We start from the raw sequence: 26,798 nt of genomic DNA, 5'->3' as shown, positions 1-26,798 counted from the left end.
TACGTCAGGCATCTTTTATAGAGATGAATAAATGGATAGCGAACCATTGGCTGTTTTTTGTGTGCCTGTATTTTTCCTGTCATGAGAGTCCCTGACCAGGATGATTGGACTCAAACACTGTGATATCTGAAGCAAGGTTTGAGATATGGTATCAAACTGCATCTGAGCTCAAAACAAACACTAGGCAAAATCCCGAGTAGGCTTACGATTGAACACTGACCCTCAGTCCAGGTGCTCCTTAAATGCTCAATCCTTGGCTCCCAAGTAGCAGGATGGTCCTGAATCTTTAAAGGGGCCACATCGTCCAGGGAGTTAGAGCAGATCAGTGCGTGTCGAAACAGTATTGTTACTATACACGCTATACGTGCCCTGTTCTGTGCATGACTGTCGGTACTATGTTTTGTACCTTGGCCCTGGAGGAACACTGTTTCGTTTGACTGCATTCATGTATAGTTGAATGACAATTAAACTTGAACTCGACGTGATACTGAGAAGGAGTTGTCTGGGATGCATCAGCCCTGATCATATTGAATGGTGGGGCAGTTGAATGGCCTCTCCAGCTCTTGTGGAGAAAACTTCAAACAGGGAGTTGGATTTAGAATTGGTTTGTTATTGTCCTACACTAAATGCTAGAGCAACTCAGCAGGTCAGCCAGCATCTATGGAGAGGAATAAACAGATAAAGGTCTCGACCCGAAATGTCGCCTGTTCATTCCTCTCCACAGATGCTGCCTGGCCTCCTGAGTTCCTCCAGAATTTTGTGTGTGTGTTACTCTGGATTTCCAGCATCTGCAGAATCTTTTGTGCTTTATTTCACTTTACTGAGGTCCAGGTACTCGGTTCCTTGAGGTTGTTATAGCCGGGGTTGGTAATGTGGACAAGCTCCCACTACCTATTACATGCTCCCAGTGTCGTGCGTCTCAAATAACCTCTGACAACCAAGTCCAGCTCCTGCTCTTCACGTGTGGTTTAGCTACTACGCCCAGTGGAACCATTCCTACTGACGAGAAGGGGAAAATGTTGGTTACTGGTGTCTTAAAACCAGTTGCTTTGGGTAGATGGGGTACGTCAGCAGCTCACGTAGGAGAAGGAAAACTCTGATCTCAAGCTCTCCACTGCGTTTCAGCTATACTCACTCACGAGGAAGGCTTCGGGAGTAAACCCTGAGGGAAAAATCCAGAGCTGGAGTCCTTACGTCGAGTTCAATGCTGACTCCTGCGACGCTGCTGGTGCCAAACTGTATCGGTCTCTGCCGTTCCTTTGGATTCATCGGACGCTTGGAGAGGGGGAGCCCGCAACACGGGCATCAGCGCGCCCTCCGTATCGTACTGAGTGGGCTCGTGTATCTAGACAAGGTTGTACTCAACACCCATGGTGACCCTGGACAACGGAGGCCTCACTGTTCAAACTGAGTACTAAGGTCTTAACAATTTGAAGATACTGTTCTTAAATTGGAAAGAGATTCTGCAGATGCTGGAAATCCAGAGCAACACACACAAAATGCTGGAGGAACTCAGTGGGTAAGGCAGCATCTATGGAAATGAATAAACAGTCGATGTTTCAGGTTGAGACCCTTTATCAGGACTAAAGACCCTTCACCAACGAAGCCATGGGAGTTTGTTTAATAATGCAAACTTACATTCATAGCAGCAATGTCATTTTCGTATGCTTCCCGCACTTTCTTCATGATGTCTTCCTCAGCCCTACAGCAAGCTTCAATTGAGCCTTTCACTGTGATAGTCCGCTCAGGATTGTAAAGCGTCAGATCCTGCAACCTACCACAGAAAATGAAAAAGTTTAAATACAAACTCTTTGGATTCTGGTTAATTGGGACACCGTTAGATTGGTGCAACTCTTAAGAACAAAAACTAATGGAGAAAATAGCTGGGATACTTGGGACACTACGCCGCTTAATTGGACAGGAGACTGTTGCCGAACAGTTTCTAATTAGCGTTTGCTCCGATGTGGCAAGGCTGGATCCACCATGGAGCGAACTGAGTTCACGACTTTTAAACAATGAAGAAGTTGAAGGTATCAACAACCATCTTGAATGTTACAATGAAAATGATGATTTGGAGAATGCAATTGTTGATAGCATTGTATGAAGGCGGTCCATTATCTACACCAGGTGTCTCCATTGATTTTGTTTATTTACATTCAATCAAAAGACAGGGTGGTGTACACTGGATGAATTCCTCCGTCAATAACTATTAGGAACTAATACACAGTTTCATAGGACTGTAGTAGTGTTGATAGCATTCTCATTTGTTCTGTATTCCATTTAAATACATAATATGTTACTCAGTTAAACAGTAGTTTGTCTTTTTCACACCCTTTTAACTATATCCATGAAACTTCAGCTAATTGGGACAGCTGCTTAATTAGGCCAAAACACTGGTCCCGGTGTGTCCCAATTAACCAGAATCTACTGTGTTCTGGAAGGAGTTTGTATTGTGGATGTGTTCGAGGCAGTGGTGGGGTGGGGGTAGTGACATACAGGAAGGGAAGTAGGTAGCTGACCCACTGGGCTGCCTGTTATTAGAGTAAGAGCAGTGCAGCACAGGCCCTTCGGCCCACAATGTCTCTGCTGAACACATACAGTCATGGAGCCAAAGAGCATGATGGCACAGACACAACTAGTCCATGCCCATCTGTTATTCTGCCCAGTCCCATTGACCTGCACCCGCACCATTGTCCTCCACGTGCCTCCGATCCAAATTTCTCTTAAATATTGAAATCAATACCAAATTAAATGAAGTCTCCTGCCACAACATGGTCCATTTCCCTCCAAGCCCTCTATATTCATGTGTCTAACAGGCTCAGATCCAAATCAGGTATAATATCACTGGCATATGTCCTGAAATTTGTTGTTATGCAGCAGCAGTATGTTGCAATACATAGTAATAAAAACTGTGAATTTCAGTAAGTGGATATGCCAAACGTATCGCTTCAGAAGCTTTCCTTTGGACCACACTGGTGAGGCCGAGAGGGGGATCTCGATGACTGGGCATCTCAGGATCTCCATTTCTTCTGCCCAGGCTTGCTCTCTTTGAGACAGACAGATGCCTTCACCATCATCAGCACATTAAAAAACGTTAAATTAAATTAGTGCAAGAAGAGAAAAAAAAGTAGTGAGGTAGAGTTCAAGAGTTAAATGTCCATTCAGAAATCGGATAGTAGAGGGGAAGAAGCTGTTCCTGAATTGTTGAGTGTGTGCCTCCTCCCTGATCGTAACAATGAGAAGAGGGCATGGCCTGGATGATGCGGGTCCTTAATGACGGACACTACCATTTTGAGGCATCACTCCCTGAAGATGTCCTGGATGCTGGGGAGGCCGGTACCCATGGTGGAGCTGACTGAGATTACAACTCTCGGCAGCCTTTCAATTCTGGGCAGTCATCATCATCATTATGTGCCATGTCATATGACATCATCATTATGTGCCATGTCGTATGACATCATCATTATGTGCCATGTTGTATGACATGGGCGATCATGGTCTTTCCATAACCATGATTGTTCTTGGCAAATTCTGAAGAAGTGGTTTGCCATTGCCTTTGTAACGGGGGGTTTCTTTTTTTTTTGTTACTGTGTATGTAATCAAAATGGCGTCTTTGTTTTGTTAAAAGTAGGAACGCTGGCGCCTGTGTTAATAGTAGGAATGCTAGCGTCTTTGTTATGATAAGTGCTGGAAGCTTGTTTGGGACTGTAAACTGATTGTTGGCGGGGATTTTGGGGAGTCGGCGCGATGGAGTGAGAGAGAGAGAGGACGGGATGCTGGAAGCTGGGCGACGGTCCCCGGCCCAAGGTTTTCGGTGATGAGAGGAGACGGAGACAGAGGAGTGTGGAGCGTCTGGTCGACCACCGTGGGGGTCCCAGGAGGCGGGTCGAGGAAGTCGGAGGGGATCGAATGGTGGCCAGAAGACTTCAGTAATTGAGCTCCAACGGTTGTGCACGAAGTGGTTTGGACTTTGATAAGTTTGGCGCCTTTTCTTTTTTCTCTTATTCATATATACTGTATCGTTAGTAATCGCTTAGTTATAGTAATCTTTATAAATTGTACTCATTTAATCGCATAAGGTGTACTGTCTGTTTTTTGAGCGAGGCGGGGACATCACACAGCATCCACACCAGCTGATTACCCAGTTTGGCGGGGCCGAAGGCTGCTCCCCCTAGACTAGAACGAGCTGAGCGATGCCTGAGGCGGCCCAGGGGTTACACCTTCTTCTGGACAGTGTCTTTATAAGACGGGTGATTCCAGCCATTATCAATGCTCTTCAGAGATTGTCTGTGTGGCGTCAGTGGTCACATAACCAGGACATGATATGTACCATCTGCCCATACGACCAACCACCACCTGCTCCCAAGGCTTCTGTGTCCCTGATCGGGGGGGTGGGGGGTGGAAAGGAGGGTTAAGCAGGTGCTACACCTTGCCCAAGGGTGACCTGCAGACTAGTGGAGGGAAGGAGCACCTTACGCCTCCTTTGGTAGAGACGTATCTCCACTCCGCCACTCAGTGGCTCCCCAAGCCATGGGAGCAGGTGCTGGATGGCAGTATGAGCGCTGGTGCAGATCACAGTCCCCCATGGTACAGCTGTAGAGATCTGCAAGTGTCTTTGCTTTCATACCAAATCTCCTCAAATTCCTGATGAAGTGTAGTCACTGTAGTGCATTCTTTGTAGCTGCATCGATATGCTGGGCCCAGGATGCCCATCGATATCAGAGCTGTTTTAGCCGCCTCCCCTGACAGTTCATTCCAGGTACCCACAGTTATCTTGCCCCGCATGTCTCTTTTAAACTTTCCCCCTGTCACTTTAAAACAAAGCCCTCTGGTATTGAACATTTCCATTCCGATCTATGCCTCTCATAATTGAAATACTTACTGTATTTAATTTTTTTTAGCGATACAGCATGAAACTATCCCTATCAGCCACACTGCCCAGTCACCCGACTATTTTGGTATTTAGCGATAGAGCACAGCGTAGGCCCTTCCAACCCTTCGAGCTGCGTTGCCCTACCAAGCCCCGACAAACCTGGTTAACCCTGACCTAATCACGGGGCAATTTACCTACCCAGTGCTGTACGTCATGACCCACTCGTTCCACAGGGAGAACGTACAGAGACTCCTTACAGAGTGGCACTGGAACTGAACTCTGAACTCTGGAACGCATCCAGCCGTAATAACGTTGCGCTAGCCATTACGCTACCCCAACCACAGCCTAATCACGGAGCAATTAACCTACTACCCGGTACATCTTTGGACTGCAGGAGGAAACCCACGCGTTCACAGGGCGGATGTGCAAACTCCTTATATTGAACTCTGAGCTCTGATAGCATTGCTCTAACCGCTACGCAACTGTGACGCCCCAATCAGATCTCCTCTTGGCCCCTGGCGCTCCAGCAAAGACAAGCCAAGTTTGTCCAAACTCCTCTTACAGTTAATACTCGGCAATCCAGGCCAGCCTCATTCTGGTAAACCTCCTCTGCAAAGCCTCCACATCCTTGCTGGCATGCAGTGACCAGAATTGCACACAATACTCCAAAGCATTTCACAGTATTCCCAGACCCTCGCTGACACCTTTTGTGTCCAACACTTCTGAAGAAATGTGGCCTCTTCTGCCGTGTCCCCACTCGCTCAGCCCTAAATCTATTAACATACAGAAGAGCACAATGCACATCTTTCAGCCCATGATGTCTTGCTGGCATTTTATCCTCTGGAACCATCCCAGAATTGTTGTAAATGCTTTAGAACATAGAACATTACAGAACAGTACAGCCCTTTTAACCTACTCTAACATCCATCTAATGTATCTGTCTGTACCACTCCTGGCACCATGTTCAACACACCCACCAGTCTCTGTGTTATCAACTTAACACTATACTTTCCTCCAATCACCTCAAAAGTATGCCCCCTTGTATTATCCATTTCTGGCTATCCCATCTATCTATGCCTCATATCAACTTGTACACCTTTATCAAGTCATTCTCATCCTCCTTCATTACAAACAGAAAAGCCCAAGCTTGTTCAACCTACTGTATGACATAGAGTCACAGAGGAATATAGCACAGAAACAGGCCCTTCAGCCCATCTAGTCCATGCTAAATGATTTAAACTGCCTACTCCCATCAATATGCACTAGGACCATAACCCTCCATATCTCAACCATCGAAACCAAATTTCTCTTAAACGTTGAAATCGAGCTTGCATGCATCACTTGTGCTGGCAGCTCATTCCACAGTATCAACTCCCTCTGAGCGAAGTTTACTCTCATCTTCCCCTTAAAGTCTTCACCTTTTACCCTTAACCCATGACCTCTAGTTGTAGTCCCATGAACCTCAGTGGAAACAGCCTGCTTAATTTTGTAAATCTCTATCAGATCTCCTCTCGATCTTCTACGTAGTAAGTATGAAAGTCCTAACCTATTCAATCTTTCCTTATAATTTTGGTCCTCCAGTCCCTTGTAAATTTTCTCTGTACTCTTTTAATTTTATTTGCATCTTTCCTGTCGGTCGGTGATTTAAACTGCAGACAATACTCCAAATTAGGGCTCACCAACATCTTATACAACTTCAACATAACACCCCAACTCCTGTACTCAATACTTTGATTTATGATGGCCAATGGCAAAACTTTCTTTGTGACCCTATCTACCTGTGATGCCACTTTCAATGAATTATGGACCCATATTCCTAGATGCCTCTGTTCTCACACACCCTATCGCTCCCTGTATAAGACTGACCGTGATTGGTCCTACAGATGTACAATGTTTCCACACTTGTCTGCACTAACTTCCATCTGCTATTTTCAGCCCATTTTCCCAGCTGATGCAGATCCCTCTGCAAGCTCTGGTAAGTCTTCCTCACTGTCCACTACACCCCCAATCTTGGTGTCAACAAACTTGCCGATCCAGTTAACTACATTATCATCCAGACTGTTAATATAGATGATGAATGCACCGCCCAGCCCCATCGAGCTCCCTTGCAAACTATTCGGCTAATAGCCACGGGACTCAGCGGTGACAAGGCCACCTTTCTTAAACAATGTACATCTAGGGTCGGTATGATATGGGTCCACCCAAACAGGAAAGTTGGGATGTTTTGATTAACAGAACCCCAATTTGAGAGAGTGCTGCCCGTTCATAACTATCCATTGACGAGGAATAACAGATTGTAACAGAAAGTGTATTTACTAATTTCAGCTTTATCAAACAGTTATTGAGGAAGAAAAAAAAGAATAAAAATGAAGGGCCATTACAATTAAACCAATCTATATGTGCACATGGCATTGGAGCTCATACTGTCCAAAAGCTGGACATGACCATTACCCACGGCGCTGAATTCTCATCACCAGTCACCGGGAGAACTTCCCATCTTGGATTCCTTCTCTCGCGAAGCACTCCATGCAATCGTGTCTTCCAGTCAGATTGAATCCTATCTCTCCCAATCTTCTCCTCTCTGCATCTCCCGCCAAAAAGACCATGAACCCCACCAGTGTCTGTCACAAATCTCTCTCCACCTGGCTTTCTCTAGAACCTTCTCCCAATTCCACCATCCTGATTGGCTGACATAATATTCCTAAGTTGAACATCATAGCCCATTATCTTTAGCTGAAACCCAAACATTCTATCAGCAGGACACACTGCTTCTACAGAAATACTATTACTATTTTTACTGCATTAGCATTAGCAGTAAAAATCTTTTTTTTTGCTCAGCATAACAAAACTTACATTTACATTTCTTCCTCTCACAGATATCAGCTATCAGAACACTTCCATCAAAGTATGGACATCACCACCACATCCTACACAAAAGCCCTTATTAGGATAGCAGAGTGGTTTACATCTACATACAGTAGAAAAGGTTAGATAGATAGATAGATAGATAGATAGATAGATACTTTATTCATCCCCATGGGGAAATTCAACATTTTTTCCAATGTCCCATACACTTGTTGTAGCAAAAACTCATTACATACACTACTTAACTCAGTAATAATATGATATGCATCTAAATCACTAACTCAAAAAGCATTAATAATAGCTTTAAAAAAAAAAAAGTTCTTAAGTCCTGGCAGTTGAATTGTAAAGCCTAATGGCATTGGGGAGTATTGACCTCTTCATCCTGTCTGAGGAGCATTGCATCGACAGTAACCTGTCGCTGAAACTGCTTCTCTGTCTCTGGATGGTGCTATGTAGAGGATGTTCAGAGTTATCCATAATTGACCGTAGCCTACTCAGCGCCCTTCGCTCAGCTACCGATGTTATACTCTCCAGTACTTTGCCCACGACAGAGCCCGCCTTCCTTATCAGCTTATTAAGACGTGAGGCCATGTTTTATGAAAACTATTTGTTTTTGAGTGTACCATACATGTTAAAAAGTCTAAAGGAATGTATTCCATGATTCTCGGGGTGTTTTCCCCTTTAAATGGTCGCAGACAGGTATTGTTTACTTAGGCATATTTACCACACCGACGTTTGATCAATTGTTCAAAGCTAACTTTACACAGTTATTTGACAAAATCAAACAGGATCTTGAGCGATGGAACACTCTTCCCATTTCTTGGCTTGGCCGAATATCCTTGCTCAAAATGAACATCCTTCCTCGTCTGCTCTACCCAATACGAATGATTCCAGTCATTTTTACCCAACAAATACTTAAAAAAATAAATGGCTGGTTTGGTTCTTTCATCTGGAACAAAGAAAGACCCTGTATTAAAATATCTAATTTACAGCTTCCCAGTAGTCTAGGGGACCTGGATTTTCCAGACATCAAAAATATCAATTAAGTTCCTTTTTATCTTATGTGGTTAACTGGGTTTGCAGGGACCCCTCCTCAGTTTGGCTGGACATTGAAGCCTCACAAACAAAATGCCCTCTTATTAATTTGCTTCTCCTCAATAAGATGAAATTAGTTAAGGAATATTGTCACAATCCAAGAATAATTAACACAATCAGGGCTTGGAGGGCGGTGCGACAAATTGAGGGCAAACGCAGTAAAAATATCACCCTTCTCTCCAGTAACCAGCAGTCCAGATTTTCAGCCTGGCATACATTTTCAGCAGTAAAAATCTTAACCAGGATATAACATTCTTCCCCCCCCCCACTTCACCAAAAACAGTCATGTCCTCATGACATTGAAATTTATCAAACCACTATTAATAACACAGTGTTCAAATGGATTTTGTGATTTCAGGACCCCCAATCCATTTGTAAATGACAGTAACATATCTCACTATGGGGATAGACGCAATAGTCTGTTTCCCTGGTGAGTCATTTGCCATCCTATCTGGGGGTTTCCTGACTCTCTGAGACCTCCTTATCTCATTTTCAGCCTCAGGCACTCCTTGGGACCTTTCCTGGCTACTTGAAGACACCTCCATTACTCGTGCCTTCTGACAACTCAGGTTGCCCTGTCACCTGACTGAACTCAGCGTCATCCACAATTACGTTGGAGCCCAGCTTCCCTTCACTGTCTAGCATCGTGTCTGCCAGTTTCCACCACATCTGAGTCCGGGTTGGGAGATTCAGAAATCTCTTCATCAATTCTTGAAGTGTTTGCATGGGGGTGACGTATACCACAGCCCCAGAGTCTATACAGGTCTTTACGCTGATTGTCTTTCTGTACAAAGTTGCCCTACTAGGCATAAGTTCCATGTCAACACATACCTCCTGCACTCAGGGCAAAAGGTGATTCCAATGGAGAATTTTGGCAGGCCCATTCCCATCTTCTGGCTTCACCCAGAATACTCATATTTGGCATCTGGCTCCCCACTACGTAAGACGTAGCCCCCCCAGCGGTCAGCCAACTTATGCTTCCCTGGTAGCCCCAAGTTCCTTACTAAATCTTCTGATCATATCTCCTTTAGTTTCCTTGTTAGTGGAAACCGTGGCTGGCTCATGTCAGGTACATCTTCTGTAGCAAGTCTTCACCAAAACAGAGATCTACAGGCAACCTTGCTTCGTGCCTGAACACGGCGAGTATCTGTGTCCAGTTGTAGCAGCGGGCCAAATGCTCTATGGAAAGGAAATCCATACTAGTGGGATAAAGAAGCAACTCTTCCTCTGAGTGCTTACAGTACTCTCCTACCTCAGAGCTCGGGCCAATCGAACTCCAGTCAAGCCCCAAATGACCTGAATCATCATGAAGTGACTTCAACACAATCCCCTGATGCTTCTCAGACAAAGCCAACTGGGAATGGCGAGGCCTGTCTGGAGGAGACGAGACCCTGTATAAACCTGTTTCCTCAACTCCAGTTTGTCCCATTCCCTCGTCAGTAAGGGTATGCCAGGGTGTTTTGTCTTTTCAACTTGGGCAATATCCCCTTTGAGAACAGATGACCAAATGGCACCTATACAAGGGTCATCTTGCTGGGCTGCTGCTACTTCCCCAGGAAAAAGAACAACTTGCCCTTAAAGTCTTCACCCTCAGCTACATACAATTTGTCTTTAACATCTTCACCCTCAGGTACATGCCCCCTTCTCTAAAAAAATGGACAGCCTATGGCCCCACCTCTCCAGGTGTCCCTACCCTACGAGGCAGTGCAACTTCAGAGATGTCACTGCTCGTCTGCACTAAAATAACACCCTTACCAACTGGTTGGTGAAACCGCCGTTCAACTAGTATAACTTTCCCCAATACTTTCACATAACTTAGCACCCATTGTAGCAATTCATCAAGGCTACGGATACTCAGCATTATTTAGGGATAATTTCTTCGGATCACATCAAAACTTGATCCCGGCAGCATACTTTCTCTGACATTAGTTTAAACTTTCTTAACCAGGGCCTCAATATCTCTTGAAAGATAAAAGTTCACTAAATCTGTTATCTTTACCTTTTATTCTGACATACAAGCTTTGTGCTCTCAAAACTTCACTTTTGAAGGCCTCCCACTTTCCAAGTACACCTTTGCCAGAAAACAGCCTGTCCCAATCCACACTTGCTGGATCATTTCTGATACCATCAAAAATGGCCTTTCTCCAATTTAGAAGCACAACCCATGGAAGAGACTGATCCTTTCCCACATCCTGATGAAGGGTCTCAGCCTGAAACTTTGCCTGTTTACTCATTTCCATGGATGCTGCCTGGCCTGCAAAGTTCCTCCAGCAGTTTGTGCGTGCTGTTTGGATTTCCAGCATATGCAGATTTTCCATATTTACTTTAAAACTAATGGCACTATTCCTCACAGGAAAATAGCCACTCACAGGAGACCTTGCCCACGCCCAGGATTACAGCTGCACAGGTGGAAGGTCAACTGAGGAAGATCTGTACCAGCAAGGCGGCTGGACCGGATGGAGTTTCCCCACGATTACTGAGGGCCTGTGCGACTGAGCTGGGAGAACCACTACAGCGCATCTTCAACATGAGCCTGGAGCAGAGAAGAGTACCCAGACAGTGGAAAACATCCTGTATTGTCCCGGTACCGAAGAAACCACAACCAAAGGAGTTGAATGACTTCAGACCTGTTGCCTTGACGTCGCACGTGATGAAGACCATGGAGCGGCTGATAATACAGAATCTGAGGCCACAAACCAGGCACGCCCAGGATCCTCTTCAGTTTGCGTATAAGGAGAAGGTGGGAGTGGAGGATGCTATCACGTATTTGCTGCACAAATCACTCTCTCACCTAGATGGGGTCAGTTGTGCTGTGAGGATTACATTCCTGGACTTCTCTAGTGCCTTTAACACCATCCAGCCCAAGATCTTAAGGCACAAACTAACGAAGATGGGAGTAGACTCTCACATGGTGGATTGGATAGTGGACTACTTGACAGATAGACCTCAGTATGTGCGGTTGGGAGACTGTAGGTCTGACACGGTGGTCAGCAGCACGGGAGCGCCGCAGGGAACCGTACTCTCTCCGGTCCTGTTCACCCTGTACACATCAGACTTCCAATATAACTCAGAGTCCTGCCATGTGCAGAAGTTCGCTGATGACACGGCCATAGTGGGGTGTGTCAGGAATGGACAGGAGGAGGAGTATAGGAAACTGATACAGGACTTTGTGATATGGTGCAACTCAAACTACCTGCGTCTCAATATCACCAAGACCAAGGAGATGGTGGTGGACTTTAGGAGATCTAGGCCTCATATGGAGCCAGTGATCATTAATGGAGAATGTGTGGAGCAGGTTAAGACCTACAAGTATCTGGGAGTACAGTTAGACGAGAAGCTAGACTGGACTGCCAACACAGATGCCTTGTGCAGGAAGGCACAGAGTCGACTATACTTCCTTAGAAGGTTGGCGTCATTCAATGTCTGTAGTGAGATGCTGAAGATGTTCTATAGGTCAGTTGTGGAGAGCGCCCTCTTCTTTGTGGTAGCGTGTTGGGGAGGAAGCATTAAGAAGAGGGACGCCTCACGTCTTAATAAGCTGGTAAGGAAGGCGGGCTCTGTCGTGGGCAAAGTGCTGGAGAGTTTAACATCGGTAGCTGAGCGAAGGGCGCTGAGTAGGCTACGGTCAATTATGGATAACTCTGAACATCCTCTACATAGCACCATCCAGAGACAGAGAAGCAGTTTCAGCGACAGGTTACTATTGATGCAATGCTCCTCAGACAGGATGAAGAGGTCAATACTCCCCAATGCCATTAGGCTTTACAATTCAACCGCAAGGACTTAAGAACTTTTTAAAAGCTATTATTAATGCTTTTTGAAATAGTGATTTAGATGCATATCATATTTTTTAACTGAGTTAAGTATTGTATGTAATTAGTTTTGCTACAACAAGTGTATGGGACATTGGAAAAAAGTTGAATTTCCCCATGGGGATGAATAAAGTATCTATCTATCACTCAATGCAAAGTGTATCCCTACACAATCTTCTGTCACGTGCCTTGTCTCACTCCCTAATAGCAGATCAAGTACATACACCCACTCGATGGGAATGAAGGAAACATTACTGAACACATTCTATCCCATCTAGTCCTTTCAGAGTATGGGAGATGCAGTCAAGATGTGGCAAGTTAAAATCACCTACTATAACAACCTGATGTTTCTTGCAACAGTCTGCAATCTCCCTACAAACTTGTTCCTCCAAATCCCGCAAACTGATGAGCGGGTCTGTGATGGTCACACCTTCTTGATTCCGGATTTCCGTCCATAATCACTGACGAGACAAGTTCAGCGAATGTTCGGACGAGTAATGTTGTGAGAAACATGAGAGAGGACACTGCAGTGAGAGGTGAAGCTGCAAACGGGAGAGGAGGCCTCAGCAAGAACTTTATAAACTGTCCACTGACAAGACAACAAGGGCTGGAAGAGAGAAACCTGCGAAGCACGATCAGAGACATGTTTACTGACATTGTCACACTGACTATGGCTGGGGAACACACAGTGGGCAAGGACTTACGGAGAGATTGTGATTTTTGTCTCCGTGTCCTGTTCGACCTTCTTCAGATTCCGCCCCTCCTTCCCTATCAACCGGCCAACGAAGTTGTTATGAGCCAGAAGCTTCAACGGAACCTCCTCAGCCCTGCGGAGACAAACAGTCACAGTCCACAGGCAATTCCGGGAGCAAGAGTGCGGAGGGGGGATCTGTATCAGAATGTGCAGCAATGGGTGAGGGGTGAGGGGTGTGTCGGTGTCACAGTGAGGGGTGAGGGGTGAGGGGTGTGTCGGTGTCACAGTGAGGGGTGAGGGGTGTGTCGGTGTCACAGTGAGGGGTGTGGGGAGTGTCAGTGTCACAGTGAGGGGTGTGGGGAGTGTCGGTGTCACGGTGAGGGGTGAGGGGTGTGTCGGTGTCACAGTGAGGGGTGTGGGGAGTGTCGGTGTCACGGTGAGGGGTGTGGGGTGTGTCGGTGTCACAGTGAGGGGTGTGGGGAGTGGGGTGTGTCAGTGTCACAGTGAGGGGTGTGGGGTGTGTCGGTGTCACAGTGAGGGGTGAGGGGTGTGGGGTGTGTCAGTGTCACAGTGAGGGGTGAGGGGTGTGTCGGTGTTACAGTGAGGGGTGAGGGGTGTGGGGTGTGTCAGAGTCACAGTGAGGGGTGTGGGGTTGTGCCAGTGTCACAGTGATGGGTGTGGGGTGTGGGGAGTGTCAGTGTCACAGTGAGGGGTGAGGGGTTGTGCCAGTGTCACAGTGATGGGTGTGGGGTGTGGGGAGTGTCAGTGTAACAGTGAGGGGTGAGGGGTGTGTCGGTGTCACAGTGATGGGTGTGGGGTGTGGGGAGTGTCAGTGTCACAGTGAGGGGTGTGGGGAGTGTCAGTGTCACAGTGAGGGGTGAGGGGTGTGTCGGTGTCACAGTGAGGGGTGTGGGGGTGTGTCGGTGTCACAGTGAGGGGTGATGGGTGTGGGGTGTCGGTGTCACAGTGAGGGGTGAGGGGTGAGGGGTTTGCCAGTGTCACAGTGAGGGGTGTGGGGAGTGTCGGTGTCACAGTGAGGGGTGAGGGGGTGTGCCAGTGTCACAGTGAGGGGTGAGGGGTGAGGGGTGTGTCGGTGTCACAGTGAGGGGTGAGGGGTGTGGGGAGTGTCAGTGTCACAGTGAGGGGTGAGGGGTGTGGGGTGTGTCAGTGTCACAGTGAGGGGTGAGGGGTGTGGGGTGTGTCAGTGTCACAGTGAGGGGTGTGGGGTGTGTCGGTGTCACAGTGAGGGGTGAGGGGTGTGTCGGTGTCACAGTGATGGGTGTGGGGTGTGGGGAGTGTCAGTGTCACAGTGAGGGGTGTGGGGTTTGCCAGTGTCACGGTGAGGGGTGTGGGGTGTGTCGGTGTCACAGTGAGGGGTGAGGGGAGTGTCAGTGTCACAGTGAGGGGTGAGGGGTTGTGCCAGTGTCACAGTGATGGGTGTGGGGTGTGGGGAGTGTCAGTGTCACAGTGAGGGGTGTGGGGAGTGTCAGTGTCACAGTGAGGGGTGAGGGGTGTGTCGGTGTCACAGTGATGGGTGTGGGGTGTGGGGAGTGTCAGTGTCACAGTGAGGGGTGTGGGGGAGTGTCAGTGTCACAGTGAGGGGTGAGGGGTGTGTCGGTGTCACAGTGAGGGGTGTGGGGTGTGTCGGTGTCACAGTGAGGGGTGATGGGTGTGGGGTGTCGGTGTCACAGTGAGGGGTGAGGGGTGAGGGGTTTGCCAGTGTCACAGTGAGGGGTGTGGGGAGTGTCGGTGTCACAGTGAGGGGTGTGGGGAGTGTCGGTGTCACAGTGAGGGGTGAGGGGTGTGCCAGTGTCACAGTGAGGGGTGAGGGGTGAGGGGTGTGTCGGTGTCACAGTGAGGGGTGAGGGGTGTGGGGAGTGTCAGTGTCACAGTGAGGGGTGTGGGGTGTGTCGGTGTCACAGTGAGGGGTGTGGGGTGTGGGGTGTGTCAGTGTCACAGTGAGGGGTGAGGGGTTGTGCCAGTGTCACAGTGATGGGTGTGGGGTGTGGGGAGTGTCAGTGTCACAGTGAGGGGTGTGGGGAGTGTCAGTGTCACAGTGAGGGGTGAGGGGTGTGTCGGTGTCACAGTGATGGGTGTGGGGGTGTGGGGAGTGTCAGTGTCACAGTGAGGGGTGTGGGGAGTGTCAGTGTCACAGTGAGGGGTGAGGGGTGTGTCGGTGTCACAGTGAGGGGTGTGGGGTGTGTCGGTGTCACAGTGAGGGGTGATGGGTGTGGTGTGTCGGTGTCACAGTGAGGGGTGAGGGGTGAGGGGTTTTGAGGGGTTTGCCAGTGTCACAGTGAGGGGTGTGGGGAGTGTCGGTGTCACAGTGAGGGGTGTGGGGAGTGTCGGTGTCACAGTGAGGGGTGAGGGGTGTGCCAGTGTCACAGTGAGGGGTGAGGGGTGAGGGGTGTGTCGGTGTCACAGTGAGGGGTGAGGGGTGTGGGGAGTGTCAGTGTCACAGTGAGGGGTGTGGGGTGTGTCGGTGTCACAGTGAGGGGTGTGGGGTGTGCCAGTGTCACAGTGAGGGGTGAGGGGTGAGGGGTGTGTCGGTGTCACAGTGAGCGGTGAGGGGTGTGTGGTGTGTCAGTGTCACAGTGAGGGGTGTGGGGAGTGTCGGTGTCACAGTGAGGGGTGAGGGGTGTGCCAGTGTCACAGTGAGGGGTGAGGGGTGAGGGGTGTGTCGGTGTCACAGTGAGGGGTGAGGGGTGTGGGGAGTGTCAGTGTCACAGTGAGGGGTGTGGGGTGTGTCGGTGTCACAGTGAGGGGTGTGGGGTGTGCCAGTGTCACAGTGAGGGGTGAGGGGGTGAGGGGTGTGTCGGTGTCACAGTGAGCGGTGAGGGGTGTGTGGTGTGTCGGTGTCACAGTGAGGGGTGAGGGGTGTGTCGGTGTCACAGTGAGGGGTGTGGGGTGTGTCGGTGTCACAGTGAGGGGTGAGGGGTATGTCGGTGTCACAGTGAGGGGTGTGGGGTGTGTCGGTGTCACAGTGAGGGGTGTGGGGTATGTCGGTGTCACAGTGAGGGGTGAGGGGTATGTCGGTGTCACAGTGAGGGGTGTGGGGTGTGTCGGTGTCACAGTGAGGGGTGTGGGGTATGTCGGTGTCACAGTGAGGGGTGAGGGGTGTGGGGTGTGTCAGTGTCACAGTGAGGGGTGAGGGGTGTGTCGGTGTCACAGTGAGGGGTGTGGGGTGTGTCGGTGTCACAGTGAGGGGTGAGGGGTATGTCGGTGTCACAGTGAGGGGTGTGGGGTGTGTCGGTGTCACAGTGAGGGGTGTGGGGTATGTCGGTGTCACAGTGAGGGGTGAGGGGGTGTGTCAGTGTCACAGTGAGGGGTGAGGGGTGTGGGGTTTGCCAGTGTCACAGTGAGGGGTGTGGGGAGTGTCGGTGTCACAGTGAGGGGTGAGGGGTGAGGGGTGTGTCGGTGTCACAGTGAGGGGTGTGGGGTGTGTGGCGGTGTCACAGTGAGGGGTGTGGGGAGTGTCGGTGTCACAGTGAGGGGTGTGGGGTGTGTCGGTGTCACAGTGAGGGGTGTGGGGGGTGTCGGTGTCACAGTGAGGGGTGAGGGGTGAGGGGTTTGCCAGTGTCACAGTGAGGGGTGTGGGGTGAGGGGAGTGTCGGTGTCACAGTGAGGGGTGTGGGGTGTGTCTGTGTCACAGTGAGGGGTGAGGGGTGTGGGGAGTGTCGGTGTCACAGTGAGGGGTGTGGGGTGTGTCAGTGTCACAGTGAGGGGTGAGGGGTGAGGGGTGTGTCAGTGTCACAGTGAGGGGTGAGGGGTGTGGGGGGGTGTCGGTGTCACAGTGAGGGGTGAGGGGTGTGGGGGGTGTCGGTGTCACAGTGAGGGGTGAGGGGTGTGGGGTGTGCCAGTGTCACAGTGAGGGGTGTGGGGTGTGTCGGTGTCACAGTGAGGGGTGTGGGGTGTGGGGTGTGTCGGTGTCACGGTGAGGGGTGTGGGGTGTGGGGTGTGTCGGTGTCACAGTGAGGGGTGAGGGGTGTGCCAGTGTCACAGTGAGGGGTGTGGGGTGTGTCGGTGTCACAGTGAGGGTGTGGGGGTGTGGGGTTTGCCAGTGTCACAGTGAGGGGTGTGGGGTATGTCGGTGTCACAGTGAGGGGTGTGGGGTGTGTCGGTGTCACAGTGAGGGGTGTGGGGTATGTCGGTGTCACAGTGAGGGGTGAGGGGTGTGGGGTGTGTCAGTGTCACAGTGAGGGGTGAGGGGTGTGTCGGTGTCACAGTGAGGGGTGTGGGGTGTGTCGGTGTCACAGTGAGGGGTGAGGGGTATGTCGGTGTCACAGTGAGGGGTGTGGGGTGTGTCGGTGTCACAGTGAGGGGTGTGGGGTATGTCGGTGTCACAGTGAGGGGTGAGGGGTGTGTCAGTGTCACAGTGAGGGGTGAGGGGTGTGGGGTTTGCCAGTGTCACAGTGAGGGGTGTGGGGAGTGTCGGTGTCACAGTGAGGGGTGAGGGGTGAGGGGTGTGTCGGTGTCACAGTGAGGGGTGTGGGGTGTGGCGGTGTCACAGTGAGGGGTGTGGGGAGTGTCGGTGTCACAGTGAGGGGTGTGGGGTGTGTCGGTGTCACAGTGAGGGGTGTGGGGGGTGTCGGTGTCACAATGAGGGGTGAGGGGTGAGGGGTTTGCCAGTGTCACAGTGAGGGGTGTGGGGTGAGGGGAGTGTCGGTGTCACAGTGAGGGGTGTGGGGTTGTGTCTGTGTCACAGTGAGGGGTGAGGGGTGTGGGGAGTGTCGGTGTCACAGTGAGGGGTGTGGGGTGTGTCAGTGTCACAGTGAGGGGTGAGGGGTGAGGGGTGTGTCAGTGTCACAGTGAGGGGTGAGGGGTGTGGGGGGTGTCGGTGTCACAGTGAGGGGTGTGGGGTGTGTCGGTGTCACAGTGAGGGGTGAGGGGTGTGGGGTGTGCCAGTGTCACAGTGAGGGGTGTGGGGGTGTGTCGGTGTCACAGTGAGGGGTGTGGGGTGTGGGGTGTGTCGGTGTCACGGTGAGGGGTGTGGGGTGTGTGGGGTGTGTCGGTGTCACAGTGAGGGGTGAGGGGTGTGCCAGTGTCACAGTGAGGGGTGTGGGGTGTGTCGGTGTCACAGTGAGGGGTGTGGGGTGTGGGGTTTGCCAGTGTCACAGTGAGGGGTGTGGGGTGTGTCGGTGTCACAGTGAGGGGTGTGGGGTGTGGGGTTTGCCAGTGTCACAGTGAGGGGTGTGGGGGTGTGTCGGTGTCACAGTGAGGGGTGAGGGGTGTGCCAGTGTCACAGTGAGGGGTGTGGGGTGTGTCAGTGTCACAGTGAGGGGTGTGGGGTGTCGGTGTCACAGTGAGGGGTGTGGGGTGTCGGTGTCTCAGTGAGGGGTGTGGGGTTTGCCAGTGTCACAGTGAGAGGTGAGGGGTGTGTCAGTGTCACGGTGAGGGGTGAGGGGTGTGGGGTGTGTCGGTGTCACAGTGAGGGGTGAGGGGTGTGTCGGTGTCACAGTGAGGGGTGAGGGGTGTGGGGTGTGTCAGTGTCACAGTGAGGGGTGTGGGGTGTGCCAGTGTCACAGTGAGGGGTGTGGGGTGTGTCGGTGTCACAGTGAGGGGTGTGGGGTGTGGGGTTTGCCAGTGTCACAGTGAGGGGTGTGTCGGTGTCACAGTGAGGGGTGTGGGGTTTGCCAGTGTCACAGTGAGGGGTGAGGGGTGTGGGGTGTGTCAGTGTCACAGTGAGGGGTGAGGGGTGTGCCAGTGTCACAGTGAGGGGTGAGGGGTGTGGGGTGTCGGTGTCACAGTGAGGGGTGTGGGGTTTGCCAGTGTCACAGTGAGGGGTGAGGGGAGTGGGGTGTGTCAGTGTCACAGTGAGGGGTGAGGGGTGTGTCGGTGTCACAGTGAGGGGTGAGGGGTGAGGGGTGTGTCAGTGTCACAGTGAGGGGTGAGGGGTGTGGGGTGTCGGTGTCACAGTGAGGGGTGAGGGGTGTGTCAGTGTCACAGTGAGGGGTGAGGGGTGTGGGGTTTGCCAGTGTCACAGTGAGGGGTGAGGGGTGTGGGGTGTCGGTGTCACAGTGAGGGGTGTGGGGTTTGCCAGTGTCACAGTGAGGGGTGAGGGGAGTGGGGTGTGTCGGTGTCACAGTGAGGGGTGAGGGGGTGTGTCGGTGTCACAGTGAGGGGTGAGGGGTGAGGGGTGTGTCAGTGTCACAGTGAGGGGTGAGGGGTGTGGGGTGTCGGGTGTCACAGTGAGGGGTGTGGGGTGTGGCGGGTGTCACAGTGAGGGGTGCGGGGTGTGGGGTGAGTCAGTGTCACAATGAGGGGTGAGGGGTGTGGGGTGTGTCGGTGTCACAGTGAGGGGTGAGGGGTGTGGGGTGTGTCAGTGTCACAGTGAGGGGTGTGGGGTGTGTCAGTGTCACAGTGAGGGGTGAGGGGTGTGGGGTGTCGGTGTCACAGTGAGGGGTGAGGGGTGTGTCAGTGTCACAGTGAGGGGTGAGGGGTGTGTGGGGTGTCGGTGTGTCAGTGAGGAGTGTGGGGGGTGTCGGTGTCACAGTGAGGGGTGAGGGGGTGTGGGGAGTGTCGGTGTCACAGTGAGGGGTGAGGGGTGTGGGGGTGTGTCAGTGTCACAGTGAGGGGTGAGGGGTGTGGGGAGTGTCAGTGTCACAGTGAGGAGTGAGGGGTGTGGGGTGTGTCAGTGTCACAGTGAGGGGTGAGGGGTGAGGGGGAGTGTCGGTGTCACAGTGAGGGGTGTGGGGTGTTTCAGTGTCACGGTGAGGGGTGAGGGGTGTGTCGGTGTCACAGTGAGGGTGAGGGGTGAGGGGTGTGTGGTGAGGGGTGTGTCGGTGTCACAGTGAGGGTGAGGGGTGAGGGGTGTGTCAGTGTCACAGTGAGGAGTGAGGGGTGTGTGGGTGTGTCAGTGTCACAGTGAGGGGTGAGGGGTGAGGGGTGTGTCGGTGTCACAGTGAGGGGTGAGGGGGTGTGGGGATTGTCGGTGTCACGGTGAGGGGTGTGGGGTGTGTCGGTGTCACAGTGAGGGGTGTGGGGTGTGTCAGTGTCACAGTGAGGAGTGAGGGGTGTGGGGTGTGTGTCAGTGTCACAGTGAGGGGGTGAGGGGTGAGGGGTGTGTCGGTGTCACAGTGAGGGGTGAGGGGTGTGGGGATTGTCGGTGTCACAGTGAGGGGTGTGGGGGTGTGTCGGTGTCACAGTGAGGGGTGAGGGGTGTGTCAGTGTCACAGTGAGGGGTGTGGGGTGTGCCGGTGTCACAGTGAGGGGTGTGGGGGTGTGTCGGTGTCACAGTGAGGGGTGCGGGGTTGTGTCAGTGTCACAGTGAGGGGTGTGGGGTGTGTCGGTGTCACAGTGAGGGGTGTGGGTGTGGGGTTTGCCAGTGTCACAGTGAGGGGTGTGGGTGTGTGGGGTGTGTCAGTGTCACAGTGAGAGGTGTGGGGGTGTGTCGGTGTCACAGTGAGGGGTGAGGGGTGTGCCAGTGTCACAGTGAGGTGTGAGGGGTGTGGGGTGTCGGTGTCACAGTGAGGGGTGTGGGGTGTGTCAGTGTCACAGTGAGGGGTGAGGGGAGTGGGGTGTGTCAGTGTCACAGTGAGGGGTGAGGGGGTGTGTGTCAGTGTCACAGTGAGGGGTTGTGGGGTGTGGCGGTGTGTCACAGTGAGGGGTGAGGGGTGTGGGGTGTCGGTGTCACAGTGAGGGGTGTGGGGTGAGTCAGTGTCACAGTGAGGGGTGAGGGGTGTGGGGTGTGTCGGTGGTCACAGTGAGGGGTGAGGGGTGTGGGGTGTGTCAGTGTCACAGTGAGGGGTGTGGGGTGTGTCGGTGTCACAGTGAGGGGGTGAGGGGTGTGTGTCGGTGTCACAGTGAGGGGTGTGGGGTGTGTCAGTGTTACAGTGAGGGTTGTGGGGTGTGTCAGTGTCACAGTGAATGGTGAGGGGGTGAGGGGTGTGCCAGTGTCACAGTGAGGGGTGAGGGGGTGTGGGGGTGTGTCAGTGTCACAGTGAGGGGTGAGGGGTGTGGGGTGAGTCAGTGTCACAGTGAGGGGTGTGGGGTGTGTCAGTGTCACAGTGAGGGGTGAGGGGTGTGTCGGTGTCACAGGGTGTAGTGGGTGTGGTGAGTCAGTGTCACAGTGAGGGGTGAGGGTGTGTCGGTGTCACAGTGAGGGGTGTGGGGTGAGTTCAGTGTCACAGTGAGGGGTGTGGGGTGTGTCGGTGTCACAGTGAGGGGTGAGGGGGTGAGTCAGTGTCACAGTGAGGGGTGTGGGGTGTGGTGTGTGTCGGTGTCACAGTGAGGGGTGTGGGGTGTGTCGGTGTCACAGTGAGGGGTGAGGGGTGAGGGGTGTGTCGGTGTCACAGTGTGGGGTGTGGGGTGTGTCGGTGTACACAGTGAGGGGTGAGGGGTGTGCCAGTGTCACAGTGAGGGGTGAGGGGTGTGGCGGTGTCACAGTGAGGGGTGAGGGGTGTGGTGTGTGTCAGTGTCACAGTGAGGGGTGAGGGTGGTGTGGGGTGTGCCAGTGTCACAGTGAGGGGTGAGGGGTGTGGGGTTTGCCAGTGTCACAGTGAGGGGTGAGGGGTTTGCCAGTGTCACAGTGAGGGGGTGAGGGGTGTGGGGTGTGTCAGTGTCGCTGTGAGGGGGTGAGGGGTGTGGGGTGTGTGTCGGTGTCACAGTGAGGGGGTGAGGGGTGGGGGTGTGTCGGTGTCACAGTGAGGGGTGTGGGGTGTGTCGGTGTGTCACAGTGAGGGGTGAGGGGTGTGGGGTGTGCCAGTGTCACAGTGAGGGGGTGAGGGGTGTGGGGTGTGTCAGTGTCACAGTGAGGGGTGAGGGGTGTGGGGTGTGTCGGTGGTCACGGTGAGGGGTGAGGGGGTGTGGGGTGTGTCGGATGTCACAGTGAGGGGTGAGGGGTGTGGGGTGTGCCAGTGTCACAGTGAGGGGTGAGGGGTGTGGGGTGTGTCAGTGTCACAGTGAGGGGGTGAGGGGTGTGTGGGGGTGTGTCGGTGTCACAGTGAGGGGTGAGGGGTGTGGGGAGTGTCGGTGTCACAGTGAGGGTGAGGAGTGTGGGTGGTGTGTCGGTGTCACAGTGAGGGGTGTGGGGTGTGTCGGTGTCACGGTGAGGGGTGAGGGGTGTGGGGTGTGTCGGTGTCACAGTGAGGGGTGTGGGTGTGTCAGTGTCGCAGTGAGGGGTGAGGGGTGTGGGGTGTGTCGGTGTCACAGTGAGGGGTGAGGGGTGAGGGGGGGTTGTGTCGGTGTCACAGTGAGGGGTGTGGGGTGTGGGGTGTGTCGGTGTCACGGTGAGGGGTGAGGGGTGTGGGGTGTGTCGGTGGTCACAGTGAGGGGTGAGGGGTGAGGGGTGTGTCGGTGTCACAGTGAGGGGTGTGGGGCAGTGTCGGTGTCACAGTGATGGGTGAGGGGTGTGGGGGTGTGTCGGTGTCACAGTGAGGGGTGAGGGGTGTGGGGGTGTGGTCGGTGTCACAGTGAGGGGTGAGGGGTTGTGGGGTGTGTCAGTGTCACAGTGAGTGTGAGGGGTGTGTCGGTGTCACAGTGATGGGTGAGGGGTGTGGGGTTGTTGTGTCGGTGTCACAGTGAGGGGTGTGTCGGTGTCACGGTGAGGGGTGTGGGGTGTGGGGAGTGTCGGTGTCACAGTGAGGGGTGAGGGGTGTGTCGGTGTCACGGTGAGGGGTGTGGGGAGTGTCGGTGTCACAGTGATGGGTGAGGGGTGTGGGGTGTGTCGGTGTAACAGTGAGGGGTGAGGGGTGTGGGGTGTGTCGGTGTCACAGTGAGGGGTGAGGTGTGTGTCGGTGTCACGGTGAGGGGTGTGGGGGGAGTGTCGGTGTCACAGTGATGGGTGAGGGGTGTGGGGTGTGTCGGTGTCACAGTGAGGGGTGAGGGGTGTGTGTCGGTGTCACAGTGAGGGGTGAGGGGTGAGGGGTGTGTCGGTGTCACAGTGAGGGGTGAGGGGTGTGTCGGTGTCACAGTGAGGGGTGAGGGGTGAGGGGTGTGTCGGTGTCACAGTGAGGGGTGTGGGGTGTGTCGGTGTCACAGTGAGGGGTGAGGGGTGTGGGGTGTGCCAGTGTCACAGTGAGGGGTGAGGGGTGTGGGTGTGTTGTCAGTGTCACAGTGAGGGGTGTGGGGAGTGGGGTGTGTCGGTGTCACGGTGAGGGGGTGAGGGGTGTGGGGTGTGTCGGTGTCACAGGTGAGGGGTGAGGGTGTGGGGTGTGCCAGTGTCACAGTGAGGGGTGAGGGGTGTGGGGTGTGTCAGTGTCACAGTGAGGGGTGAGGGGTGTGGGGTGTGTGTCGGTGTCACAGTGAGGGGGTGAGGGGTGTGGGGGAGTGTCGGTGTCACAGTGAGGGGTGTAGGAGTGTGGGGTGTGTCGGTGTCACAGTGAGGGGTGTGGGGTGTGTCGGTGTCACGGGTGAGGGGTGAGGGGTGTGGGGTGTGTCGGTGTCACAGTGAGGGGTGTGGGGTGTGTCAGTGTCGCAGTGTGAGGGGTGAGGGGTGTGGGGTGTGTCGGTGTCACAGTGAGGGGTGAGGGGTGAGGGGTTTGTGTCGGTGTCACAGTGAGGGGTGTGGGGTGTGGGGTGTGTCGGTGTCACGGTGGAGGGGGTGAGGGGTGTGGGGTGTGTCGGTGTCACAGTGAGGGGTGAGGGGTGAGGGGTGTGTCGGTGTCACAGTGAGGGGTTGTGGGGAGTGTCGGTGTCACAGTGATGGGTGAGGGGTTGTGGGGTGTGTCGGTGTCACAGTGAGGGGTGAGGGGTGTGGGGTGTGTCGGTGTCACAGTGAGGGGTGAGGGGTGTGGGGTGTGTCAGTGTCACAGTGAGGGGTGAGGGGGTGTGTCGGTGTCACAGTGATGGGTGAGGGGTGTGGGGTGTGTCGGTGTCACAGTGAGGGGTGTGTCGGTTGTCACGGTGAGGGGTGTGGGGTGTGGGGAGTGTCGGTGTCACAGTGAGGGGTGAGGGGTGTGTCGGTGTCACGGTGAGGGGTGTGGGGGAGTGTCGGTGTCACAGTGATGGGTGAGGGGTGTGGGGTGTGTCGGTGTAACAGTGAGGGGTGAGGGGTGTGGGGTGTGTCGGTGTCACAGTGAGGGGTGAGGTGTGTGTCGGTGTCACGGTGAGGGGTGTGGGGAGTGTCGGTGTCACAGTGATGGGTGAGGGGTGTGGGGTGTGTCGGTGTCACAGTGAGGGGTGAGGGGGTGTGTCGGTGTCACAGTGAGGGGTGAGGGGTGAGGGGTGTGTCGGTGTACAGTGAGGGGTGAGGGGGTGAGGGGAGTGTCGGTGTCACGGTGAGGGGTGAGGGGTGTGTCAGTGTCACAGTGAGGGGCGAGGGGGGTGTCGGAGTCACAGTGAGGGGTGTGGGGTTTGCCAGTGCAACAGTGATGGGTGAGGTGTGTGTCGGTTGTCACAGTGAGGGGTGAGGGGGTGTGTCAGTGTCACAGTGAGGGGTGAGGGGTGTGTCAGTGTCACTGTGAGGGGTGAGGGGTGTGTCGGTGTCACAGTGAGGGGTGAGGGGTGTGGAATGTGTCGGTGTCACATTGAGGGTGTGGTGTGTGGGGTGTGGCGGTGTCACAGTGAGGGGTGTGGGGTGTGTCGGTGTCACAGGTGAGGGGTGAGGTGTGTGTCGGTGTCACAGTGAGGGGTGTGGTGGGTGTGGTCAGTGTCACAGTGAGGGGTGTGGGGTGTGTCGGTGTCACGGTGAGGGGTGAGGGGTGTGGGGAGTGTCGGTGTCACAGTGAGGGGTGAGGGGTGTGTCAGTGTCACTGTGAGGGGTGAGGGGTGTGTCGGTGTCACGGTGAGGGTGAGGGGTGTGGGGTGGAGTGTCGGTGTCACAGTGAGGGGTGAGGGGTGTGGTGTGTGTCGGTGTCACAGTGAGGGGTGAGGGGGTGTGGGGTGTGTCGGTGTCACAGTGAGGGGTGTGGGGGAGTGTCTGGGGTTTTTCAGTGTGGGGTGTGGGGTTTGCCAGTGTCACAGTGAGAGGTGAGGGGTGGGTCAGTGTCACAGTGAGGGGTGAGGGGTGTGGGGTGTGTCGGTGTCTCAGTGAGGGGTGTGGGGGTGTGTCGGTGTCACGGTGAGGGGTGTGGGGGAGTGTCAGTGTCACAGTGAGGGGTGTGGGGTGTGTCGGTGTCACGGTGAGGGGTGTGGGGTGTGTCGGGTGTCACAGTGAGGGGTGAGGGGTGTGTCAGTGTCTCAGTGAGGGGTGAGGGGTGTGTCGGTGTCACAGTGAGGGGTGTGGGGTGTGGGGTGTGCCAGAGTCACAGTGAGGGGTGAGGGGTGTGTCAGTGTCACAGTGAGGGGTGAGGGGTGTGGGGTTGTGTCGGTGTCACAGTGTGGGGTGAGGGTGTGTGGGGTGTGTCAGTGTCACAGTGAGGGGTGTGGGGTTTGCCAGTGTCACAGTGAGGGGGTGAGGGGTGTGTAGGTGTCACAGTGAGGGGTGAGGGGGTGTGGGGTGTGTCGGTTGTCACAGTGAGGGGTGAGGGGGGTGTGGGGTTTGTGTCAGTGTCACAGTGAGGGGTGAGGGGTGTGTCGGTGTCACAGTGAGGGGTGAGGGGTGGGGGTGTGCCAGTGTCACAGTGAGCGGTGTGGGGTGTGCCAGTGCAACAGTGATGGGGTGAGCGGTGTGTGTCGGTGTCACAGTGAGGGGTGATGGGTGTGTGTCAGTGTCACTGTGAGGGGTGAGGGGTGTGTCGGTGTCACAGTGAGGGGGTGAGGGGTGTGTCAGTGTCACTGTGAGGGGTGAGGGGTGTGTCGGTGTCACAGTGAGGGGTGAGAGGGTTGTGGAATGTGTCAGTGTCACAGTGAGGGGTGAGGGGTGAGGGTGTAGGGCGGTGTCACAGTGAGGGGTGTGGGGTGTGGGGTGTGTCGGTGTCACAGTGATGGGGTGAGGTGTGTGTCGGTGTCCACATTGAGGGGTGTGGGGGTGTGTCGGTGTCACGGTGAGGGGGTGTGAGGGGTGTGGGGTGAGGTGTTGTGTCGGGTGTCACAGTGAGGGGTGAGGGGTGTGTCAGTGTCACTGTGAGGGGTGAGGGGTGTGTCGGTGTCACGGTGAGGGGGTGAGGGGTGTGTGGGGAGTGTCGGGTGTCACAGTGAGGGGTGAGGGTGTGGGGTGTGGGGTGTCGGTGTCACGGTGAGGGGGGTGAGGGGTGTGGGGATGTGTCGGTGTCACAGTGAGGGGTGTGGGGTTTGCCAGTGTCTCAGTGAGAGGTGAGGGGTCGGTCAGTGTCACAGTGAGGGGGTGAGGGGTGAGGGGTGTGTCAGTGTCACAGTGAGGGGTGAGGGGTGTGGGGGGTGTGTGTCAGTGTCACAGTGAGGGTGAGGGGTGTGGGGTGTGTCGGTGTCACAGTGAGGTGTGTGGGGTGTGTGGGTGTGTCGGTGTCTCAGTGAGGGGTGTAGGGTGGTGGGGTGTGTCGGGGTGTCACAGTGAGGGGTGAGGGGGTGGTGTGTCGGTGTCACAGTGAGGGGTGTGGGGTTGTGGGGTGTGCCAGTGTCTCAGTGAGGGGGTGAGGGGTGTGTCAGTGTCACAGTGAGGGGT

At 54.0% G+C, this 26,798-nt stretch overlaps 1 protein-coding gene across 1 annotated transcript in view; it reads right to left on the bottom strand.

Moving 5' to 3' along the window:
• LOC140741595 (insulin-like growth factor 2 mRNA-binding protein 1) overlaps positions 1-26,798 on the bottom strand; it is a 123,992-nt gene that overhangs the window by 94,752 nt on the left and 2,442 nt on the right. The window contains exons 2-3 of the mRNA XM_073071897.1: positions 13,350-13,472; positions 1,639-1,774 (exon numbers count right to left, since the gene is read on the bottom strand). Of these exons, the coding sequence (XP_072927998.1) occupies positions 1,639-1,774; positions 13,350-13,472 (259 nt within the window). The remainder of the gene's footprint in view (positions 1-1,638; positions 1,775-13,349; positions 13,473-26,798) is intronic.

This window comes from Hemitrygon akajei, chromosome 18 (genome assembly GCF_048418815.1).
Source record: "Hemitrygon akajei chromosome 18, sHemAka1.3, whole genome shotgun sequence".
In the NCBI taxonomy this organism is placed as follows: Eukaryota; Metazoa; Chordata; class Chondrichthyes; order Myliobatiformes; family Dasyatidae; genus Hemitrygon; species Hemitrygon akajei.
Note: the sequence above shows the minus strand (reverse complement) of the source record. Positions and strands in the feature narration are given on the sequence as shown.